The sequence below is a fragment of the Psammomys obesus genome, unplaced genomic scaffold, assembly GCF_907164565.1.
Source record: "Psammomys obesus unplaced genomic scaffold, mPsaObe1.curated_primary_1811, whole genome shotgun sequence".
Lineage (NCBI taxonomy): Eukaryota > Metazoa > Chordata > Mammalia > Rodentia > Muridae > Psammomys > Psammomys obesus.
This window is the reverse complement of record NW_026585504.1, coordinates 66,194,350-66,204,568: the sequence shown is the minus strand read 5'-3', so window position 1 is coordinate 66,204,568 and position 10,219 is coordinate 66,194,350. Positions and strand designations below refer to the sequence as shown.

General features: G+C 48.5%; 1 protein-coding gene across 1 annotated transcript in view; it reads left to right on the top strand.

Annotated features, from left to right (window-relative positions):
- Positions 1-6,703: 6,703 nt before the first annotated feature.
- The window catches only part of Tmem163 (transmembrane protein 163), a gene marked incomplete at its 5' end in the record, with an annotated part of 157,918 nt that continues 154,402 nt past the window's right edge, over positions 6,704-10,219 (top strand). Inside the window, 1 exon segment of the mRNA XM_055602033.1 lies at positions 6,704-6,823. Coding sequence (XP_055458008.1) covers positions 6,704-6,823 — 120 coding nt within the window.

Here is a 10,219-nt window from a genome sequence, read left to right as displayed (position 1 = left end):
CTCCGGTGACCGCGGGAAAGTTTGCGGTCCGGGGTCCCGGAGGCTCGCGGGGGACCTAGGCGCGGGCTCCCGGCGTCCCGCGGCCGAGCCGCCCGGGGAAACTTCCGTCCGCCGGCCAGCGGCGCGGCGCCCCCGGGCTGGAGCCAGGCCCTCCGGAGCAGCACCCGCGCGGACCCAGGCTCCCCGGCCGCCGGGCCTTCCTCGGACGCGGGGCTCGGACCCGCGTGCCTCCCGGAAGGCATCTTGGCCTCCCGCCCACAGCCAGGGCTCCCCCATCCCTGCCTGTCCTTCCCCACCCTGCTCTCGTGGCCTGCAGCTCGGATTCTTTGCAGGGATAACCGCCTCTGCCCCTTTCCTTTCTCGCTGCTCACGAATTGGACCCCTCGAAAATGATCAACGGTTCCGCCACAGCCTTTGGTGGTGGGTTTGGGGTGTCTGCAGCCAGGCCCTTCCCAGGCAGCCGGCTCTGTACACCGCTACCCGTTTTCCTTTTTTTGAAGCTTTCATCTGTCGACTGTACAGGGTGCTTGCATTATTTTAGTTCTAGCAGGTCTCTGTCTTATTCTTAGAGCCTCCTGTGTAGCCTCATATTCCGGTTTCGTGTTGGGATGCAGGATCTCTTCCGTAGAGATTCTGAACAGTGGTGTGTGGAACAGGATGGCATGGAAACAGATTTCCCCGAGAAGCGGCGGGGATGCTGAGCGGGGGACTGGAGCCGCTCCAGCTCGAACGAGTTCTGCACCCCTCCGCAGGTCCTTTCCCGCCTCCCACAGAACCCGAGAGCCTTGGAGACAGGAGAGGGGATGGCATCTTAGAAACCCAGACAAAACCGCCGCTTCAGTACTGGGGTGTGAGAATTACCGTTGGCCCGCAAGATTTAAACATTTTGCGCTGAAGAAAGACGGGTGCCCGGGTGCGCGGGCTGGGCTTACTTCTGTAGCAATGCGGGTTATTGGTCAGAGCCCGTCAGTCAGTCTCTCCCCACCCCTGCAGAACGACAGACAAGAAACCTATGCTGGGATGAATTGATGTTTAGTGATATCTAGAGGCCATGCCCCAGCGTTAAATGAGAACAAAAAACACAAACCTCTTCTTAATTCATTCTTTAGGTTTTCTGTCAGTGGTCAAGTGAACTTCATTTTCTATTATATTGTCTCCTGAAAGCATTCGCTGTTCGCAAACCACTGCAGTGTGGAAGCGTGCACACCACACACAACCTCTCTGTTAGGGTGTCATGTCCTCCACAGAACCCACGATTCTATGCTGCTCTGAGCTGAAAGTCGCTGTGACATTTCTTTTGTTCCACCCATTCCCGGCTGCAAAGAGTTAAGGCTAATGAAGACTCCAGTTAAACAAACCAGAAGGCTGCCTGGGAGCTTGGTTGTAATATTTTATATGATCATGCTGTTTTCTCTTTCCTATACTCAGTTTTTGCTGAGGATGGGCATGGGCTGTGGCATCCTTCCCACCAAGCGGCAGGAACTGGGGAAAAGGAAAACTCCCTGGGCTCGGCCTTCCCTGAGTGCAATGGCTTTCTGCGAGGCCCAGTCCCCACAGGGTGTGGGGGATGGGCACTCTGTCTACACATCCACTTTCCATACTTGTGTGTGTGTGTGTGTGTGTACATGTGTTCTGACTTCCTTCTGAGATTGTGGAACCCTATGGAAGGCCACCTCTGATTCCCATTGAAGAGTTGCTTTATAACCAAGTGGTTTGCGATTTTGGAGACATTTTCTTCTTAGGGCTATTTCCCTGAGTTCCATCGAGCTCAGAATGTCTCAACATTACTATAACAGCTGATTGAGCCTGTTGGTCAGGAAGCAAGCCAGCACTATGTGGTTTAAGACCTCTGGGAACTAACACACACACACACACACACACACACACACACACACATACACACACACACACACACACACACACACACACGCCCAGTTGATCTTAGGGTTCCTCTTCCCCGTTAATACCTATTTCCAAACCTTAGGGTGTGCCACCACCTTCCAGAGTTATAGGCTTTATTTAGCTCTTTCCTCTAGCTGCCCATTAAACAACAACAATCAAACAACAACAATAACAAAAGCCTTCCTGCAGAGAATGAAAGCTCAGTGGCCTAATGCAGTGGCCCAGTCCTAGAACACCTGTGCTTGGGAAACAGAAGCAAAAGGATCACTGTGAGCTCATGGCCAGCCTGGACAACATGTCAAATTCTGGGCCAAAGTCTTGCATTCAGAGCGAGGCTCAACACACCGACAACAAAGCGGATATGCTCAGGAGAAGTAGTTCCGACTGCTAAGGAAACACCATCTTCACGTGTATCCCCCCCCCCCCCCCTTTATACAAGTCCTAGTGTTGTCGGGCCCACGTTACAAAATTCAAGTGAGGCTGAAGTTCCACCATGGAAGCTGCTGTGGGCACGGGGGCTGCAGGGCTGCACATGGACCTGAGGCCTGGCTCCCTTGTGGAGACGCTGCCTTCTGAACCCTCCCTCTCCCCCACATTCCTGTGGCTTGGAGTGTGGGGCCTCTGGCCTGGATGCAGAAGGCCAGCCTAGAGAGCAGTCACTTCTGAGCCGAGCCCTGTGGGTCCGCAGGCTCTACTTCCCCTGTGGGTAGAAGCTGCCCATTTTTGGCATCAGCCATACATGTGTCTGTGTATGTATAGGCTGGCTGAGCAGGGGTGCGTGTGTGTAGAGGCCAGAGATAAGCTCAAGTGTCACTCTTCAAGCGCTGTCAGCTTATTTTGGGAAGCGAGCCTCTCATGGATCCTGAGCTGCTTCATTCCGCTAGCTGGCCAGTGAGCTTCCAGGGCCCCGAGCACGCACCATCATCCCGGGCATTTATATAGATAGGTTCAGGAGCTTGAACTCAGCTTCTCATGTTTACACGGCAAGTTCTTTAACCGCCAAGCCCCTCATGAGCCCCTCAGCTGCATTTTCACAAAGGAAACCAACAGACAAGAACAGTTGCATCGAAAGAAAAAAGCCCTTCCTCTTTTGGATAGTGTTTCCATCACAATGACTTCATGTCCCCCCCTCCCCCGCTTCAGTTTTACAGTCTCTCAGGGGAGCCACAAGAAAGGTCAGCTATGGGGAAGAACTTCCAGTCCTACTGGCTCAGAGAATTCGGAAGCCACAGGAGCAGGTGGTCAGACCCCTATGGCTGCCACCTGAATCTCCCATAGGGAGTGTTGGTCCTGCGGAAGGCCGGGGGAAGCACCCGATGTGTGGTCAGGGCCAGGTGTGTTGAAACCAGCCAGCTCTGGAAGGAGAAAGAAATGCTGCCTGGCAGAATGCTCAAGGTGTACCCAGTCGTGATTGTCCCTGTGGGAAAGTAAACCAGCCTCTTAAAGGGCTCAAGCCTCTTGAAATGGGTGCTGTCCCAATGCCTGGCAAATGAACCATTCATTTGAGCTGGTATTTAAATGGTATCGTTTCACTTCTCCTGAAACCAATAGACCAGGATCAAAGGAAAATTGCATGGGTGTGTGTGCTCACGTGCACAGGCGGAGGTCAGAGGCCGATGTCCAGTGTCTTCCTTGATTGTACTTCATCGTATTTTTCCTGTAAAATAGGTCGTGTTACTTTGGCATGCTGGGCACTCCGAGCTGAAGGTCTCCAAGAGGCCTTAGAAGCAAAGCCTCCCCTTCCCCTTTTTCTTCCTGTCTCCATTTCACCCCCAAGGGTGGTTGCAGAAACTGGGGAGACGGTGCAGCTGTGAAATTGCTCACCTTGCAAGCACAAGGGCCTGAGTTGTATCCCCGGAAGCCATGTGAAAAATGCTGGGTGTGGTGGCACATGCTTGTGGCCCCCACTGAGGAGGTGGAGACAGGCAGATCCCTGGGGCCCGCTGGCTCCGGGCTGAGTGAAGGACACTGTTACAAAACCTGTGCAGATGGTGCCTGAGGAACAAGACCTGAGGCTAACTTCTGGCCTCCACACACATACACACATGTATGCGCGCGTGCGCGCACACACACACACACACACACACACACTTAAAAATCCCAAATGTTAAACCAAGATAGGAAAGAAACTTCAACCCTTATCCCGCAAAGATAGCCATAAGCCCAAGAAGTATTGCTATGCCCACCCCATCCCCTAAGTGTAAGAGCTGGCCACAGGGAAACTCTGACTCTCCTTGTCAAATAGTGAGTCAACCAAAAGGTCTCATTCCAGAGGGCCCCTGACCCACACCCACCACGTTGGTGTCTTACAGGAAACACCAGGGCTTGGAGCAGACGGGTCTTGTTGAGTTTCTCTGCTTCGTTCATCTCTTCTCTAATCTCATCTCTACAGGCATATGCATTTTTCATTGGATCTGAGCATAAAAATAGCTTCCCTTGGATGCTGGGTCCTTATTTCCAAAACCTTCTATGTCACATAGGATGGATGATCTCTCTTTCTCTTTTCACCCCTTCTCTCCCTGCTCCTCTTTCTCTCTACCCCCTTTCTTCTCCCTCTTCCTTCCTTCCTTTCCCTCACTCTTTTCACCTTTTCTTTCTTTCCTTATCCTCCCTCCTTCCTTTGTTGCCTTCCTCCTATCCCAGTTGTTGTTCTTACTAATTTTTGAGACAGAGTCTTAAGTACCCCAGGACACACTCAGACTCCCTATGTATTTGAAGATGACCTTGAACTTATGATCCTCTCACTTCCATCTCCCAAGTGTGGAGAGTTCAGCATGCCCCTTCCCCGCTTCTAGTTTATACATGCTGTGGGCAGAACCCAGGGCTTCGTGAGAGCTGGGCAGGCTCTGTGCTGACTGAGCTACATCCCCGACCCATCATGCAGATCTTTGTTTCAATGCATTTGTTACCTTTTCCCCCGTGAACCTGTCTGGTAGGTGTGTCAGTCATGACTCTAACTATAGAGGGAGAACGGTCTCCTGTCCTTTCTGCCCCTATGGTGGTAGTCAGCCAGACAAGTGAATGGTGCTTATATGCGATGCATTGCACACTTTCTACAAATGGCGCCTAAGCTCCACCTCTCCATCCATCATTGTCTATAGTGATGTGATGAGGCTGCCCAACCTCGGAAAGATACGTTATGTAACCAGAGCTGGCACAACTGGCTTTTACTTGCATAAGATACATGACCAAAGTTTGGCTCTCTGGTAATGAAGAAATGACACATACAAACTTCCTCCTCCTCCTCCTCCTCCTCCTCCTCTTCTCTCCTCTTCCTCCTTCTTCTCTTTTCCTCCTTTTTCTTTTTGTTTTTCCAAGACAAGGTTTCTCTGTGTAGCCCTGGCTGTCCAGGAATGTGCTCTGCAGACCAAGCTGGCCTCAACCTCAGAGATCTACCTGCCATTGCCTCCCGAGTGCTGGAATTAAAGGGCTGCACCACCTCCACCTGGTTACAGTTTTAGTCTTTTAAAAATACTTTTATTCTTATTATTTATTTGTGCATATGTGAATATGTCTGCATGTGAGGAGGACAGAGGATGCCAGAGCCCCTGGAGCTGAACTTACAGGCAGTTGTGAGTTGCCTGATATGGGTGCTAGGGATCAAACTTGGGTCTTCTGAAAGAGCAATATGTGCCCATAAGCACTAAGCCATTTGTCCAATCCCATTTTTTTTTCTCAAAGGATAAGAAAGAGTACATATCAAGATCACCCTGAAGATGTGTAAGTGAGCATTGCGGGCAAATTGTCACAGATTCCTGCTCACTAAGGGCTCCTAACATGCAAAGCACAGGAGATAAATAAAACCTGTTGTACTTGCAGCCTTTTTAAGAAGATAGTTCTGGCTTTAGCAGATTCACTGTACTTTCATATTCTGATAGTGTGTGTGTGTGTGTGTGTGTGTGTGTGTGTGTGGTGCAGTTCACTTTCAGAAGTCTTTCCTTGGGGATGCTATAGACCTTGTTACAGAGTCTCTCATTGGCTGGGAACCCACCAAGCAGGGTGTGCTGGCTGCCTAGTGAACTCCAGGGATCTGTGGTCTCTGTTTCCCAAGCGCTGGGAATTACAAGCCTGTGCTACCATGCCTGGCTATTTCACAGGGAGAATCCAGCTTGGATCCTCATGTGTGTGTGGCAGGCAGTTTATCGAATGAACTATCTCCCCAGATCCCCAAAAGAGATTTAATAATTTTAATTAATTGGTTAGTTAATCAGTTATTTGCTTAATGTGTGCTTCATACAAAGGAAGGAGAAAACATGCTGCGTAATCTGGGCCTGACGGTTACTGGTTGCCAAGGGGTACAGTGAGGGCATTTGCACAATCTATGATTCTTTGGTTTGTGTAAATCTAACACTGCTGTTGAGACTATACTAGTGGATCAGTGCTCACTGAGGAGGAGCCCAAATGCTTAATCAGCTACTACAGTTCTTTCCCAGGGGAAGGGCTTTGTTGGGATGAGAAAACCCTACTGAGCCGAGCAACTTAGTGCAGGGGACAGAGAATGGCATGGTGTGACCTCAGAAGTGGAGAGGCGTGTGGGCTCCTCTAACTCAGAGAGTTTCTGTCGTCCTGTGGAAACACTTATCTGCTACTGCCAGGGCCTATGGTTTTGTAAGGGATGCCAGAACATTTTATAATTTTGTCGTTTTTTTTTAATGTGGAATTTCCTAATTGTGAAAACACATTGTGGGCCAGACAGAAAACATGTCGGCCCACAGGCCGTGGGTTTGCAATCTTTGGATGAGATGTGTGTTCTGTCATATGGAAATGCCTTACTACTCCCCATCTTCCCTGTTTCCATCAGGTTTACTGGAAAGCAGCACCCGGCTGAAACCTCATGAAGCCCAAAACTACAGGAAGAAGGCATTGTGGGTATCCTGGTTCTCCATCATTGTCACCCTGGCCCTGGCAGTGGCCGCCTTCAGTGAGTATCAGGGTCTGGCCAGTCAATACTCACCCATTGCCTGCCTTTCCCTCTAACCCCTGTGGGATGTGCTTTGCTTTTAGTTGACTGTTATTGATGAGCAAAACAAATATTAGATGGTTGGATAGTTAGAGTACTTATGAATTAGTAAAATGGCTTCCCTGCTCTGCAACGGGAAGAATGTCTGAGGAAGAAATGGAGAGAAATAACTGAGAGCTTCAGTTCTCATCCGTGTGCAGGTCTGTGGAAGCGGATTCTGGCTGGCACCAGCTGAATAGTGAAAATAGTCTCTTGGCAGATGCCTTCAGTTCAGGCTGACATGAGATCTGGATTTTGAGCCTAATGCAACATCACAGCAAGCTGTGTCTTCTCCCTTTTGATTGTGTCTTGTTCAAGGTTGGGAATAAAATCCAAGTGTGCAATTTTAATGAAAGAAAAGCAGAAGGGCTTTCTTCTGGGGTTTTTAGTGCATGAAAACAAAATATTTTCTTACAATTCTGAGATGCTATGGTGAAAATGGAGCAACTTCTGTCTGTAGATAATCCTGTTTGGGGGTCTGGACTTTCTGTGGTGGGTTTTCTCCATTGACATTCGCCACTCGAAACACACATGTGCTATTTATTCTTATTAATCGTGCTACGATTGACATGTAGCCTAAGCAGGGAGCCACAGCTCAACCTTGGTAGGAATTGTCCTTTTTTTTAAATAGTGGAGAAAAGGGGAATTCGTTTTATAAATTTTGTGATAAAAAGAAAGATCTGTGTGTTCTAAGTGCTAAGCATCCCATAAGGTGCCTCAGGGTAGGAGGAAAAAGGAGCCATGCTCGTTAGGGGACGAGGCTGTGTGTGAGTTGTTTAAAATTCTCTTCTGCTGCCTTAGAAGTGCTGCTGGACGCTGGGGCTGGGTCCCGAGGGGAAGGGGTTAGAATGTGACCAAGTGTTCCCTTCAAAACTCAGCATATGTTATTAGAGACAATTTATATTGGAAACACTGTACAATAGTCTGGCTCCAAGAAAGCCAAATATTCCAAATACAGAAATAATACATTTCAGGGAATAAAGATTTACCAGTGAGCCAGAAACCTAATCAGGAAGAATCCTGACTTCTGAAAATATAATAGCCTTTCTCTCCCCTCACCTCACTGCTGCTCTTAGTATTGAGACCGAAATAACAAGGCAGTGGAGGTCCCTTGAGGGTAATTTGGTTGTTGTGGCTGGTAGGGGGACTGGAGATCAGACATGGCAATTTACATATGTGAAGAAGGAGGGATGGGATGAAGGGAAGTGATTTACAGACAGAATAATGGTTCCTCAGACAGGGCCGTGTGCCCTCTGAAGCTGTTAGGGCGGCATCGCTCCCTGGGTGCTTGAACGAGGACCTGAGCATGAGGGCTCTGAAGGAGTCTTTCTTTTTGGACTAACAGTGTTACGTTTGATGTGCTTAAGTCACATAATAGAGAAAATATACGAGGAATGTTTGGCTTCACTTGTAATATCCAATCAGGTGGATTAGGCTAAAAATGTTCCATTCCTGGGATGGAAAAAGTATACATGAGGCCAGAGCATGGTTTTGTGGAAGGTTTTTGTTTTGTTTTTCCCTTTTCTTTTGAAACCATCTTATCCCTTTATCACAAAGCTGTTTAACTTAAATCCTTCAGCTTCCTCTTAAAAGAGTTATCTTTATTGATTATTCATGTGTACGCATGTTTGTCCATTTGCGCTTCGTACATTCCAGGAGGCCCGAGGAGGGCCTAGAGCTCCCTGGAGCTACACACCTGTGCATGCTGAAGAGGTCAGAGAGGAAGTCTGCTGTTCTGCTCTATCACTCTCCACCTTATTCCCTTGAGACAGGGTACCTCACTGAACCTGAGCTAGACCGGCAGGCAGAGCCCTCAGGGTTCCCATGCGCCCCACATGGGCTGGGGTTACTGGCACTTGAAGCTACACTTAGCTATTTATGTGGGTGCTGGCGATTCAAACTAATGTCCTCACACTTGCACAGCCCCTGTGCTCACTTTGATCGTGCTTGGTGCGGTAACGATGTGGACATGCTGAAGCATCGGTGTGAAACTATGGCGATGCACCTTGGAATATTTCAGGGAGAGTCCTGGTTTGCTTTTAAAACAGATTCAGTATATAATGGTTTGTGTGGAAAATGGCAGTCTTCTCATGAAAGAGTATGAAAACGAGTCTGTTGTAATAATGAGGCCAGAGAGAGAATAACAGCTCAGCTTCCAACCTTGAGTTTTGACAACATTGATGTCTTTGTTAAGATGATTGGAGAAAATGTATCTGGACTCTGTTTTTGAGGCTTGAGTACAAGTTAACTCTTAGGGACGGGATGCCTGCTTGTTCTGTGGGAAATGAAGATATGTTAGAACCAACATTAATGAAAGAATCTTTTCCTAAGATGGTGAACCAGTGCTCTAACTAAAACAGTTTAAGGGAGAAAGGGCTTATTATGGCCAATAGTTCCAGGGTGTAATCCATTAGGAGATAAGGCCATGGCAGCTGGGGCCTAACGTAGAGGCTCTCATGGCGTCCACAGTCAAGAATGAAAGACATACCAAGGTTTGAGCATCAGCTCCTCCTCTCCAGTTTATTCAGTGTAGCATCCCTGTGAAGGGAATGGTGACGCTCACAGTGGGTGGATCTCACCACTTCAGTTAATACAATCAAGATATAGGCAAGTCCAGAGGCTGGTCTCCAAAGTGAGTGCAGATTCTGTCAAGTTGACAGCTAATTAACACGAACCATCATAGATACATAGCTCCATTAAAACAACACAACACAACACAACAACCTCAAACTCAATAACAAAGCTCCCTAAACCAAAAGAACTCCAAACCAAGATCTCAGAAAAAAAAAAAAAACCTCATTTAAAATTGTAGTCAGAGGCTAAGGAGACAGCTCAGTCGGTAAAGGGCCAAGGGAATAGGAATCTGAGTCTGCTCCATGCCGAAAACCAACCAGCTAACCAACTAGTCAAAGGAGCTGCTTTTGTGGTGCACACCTGTAATCCCAACGATGAGCAGTGGAGACCAGACTGCTCCTGGCTGGCCAGCCGAGCTTACTTGGTGAGCTTCAGGCTAGTGAAAGATCCTGTCTCAAAAAAACAAGATGGCGCTGGTGTGGTGATGCGTCCTTTTAACCCCAGCATTTGGGAGGCAGAGGAAAGTGGATCTCTGTGAGAATGAGGCCAGCCTGATCTACGTAACAGGCTCTGGGCCAGCCAGAGCTACACAGTGAACCCTATCTCAAAAGGAGACAAACAAAAATCCAAGATGAATGGTGCCCAGAGAATGACATTTGAAGTCCTTTGTTCTTCACGCACATGTGCGCGCGCGCATACACACACACACACACACACACACACACACACACACACACACACACA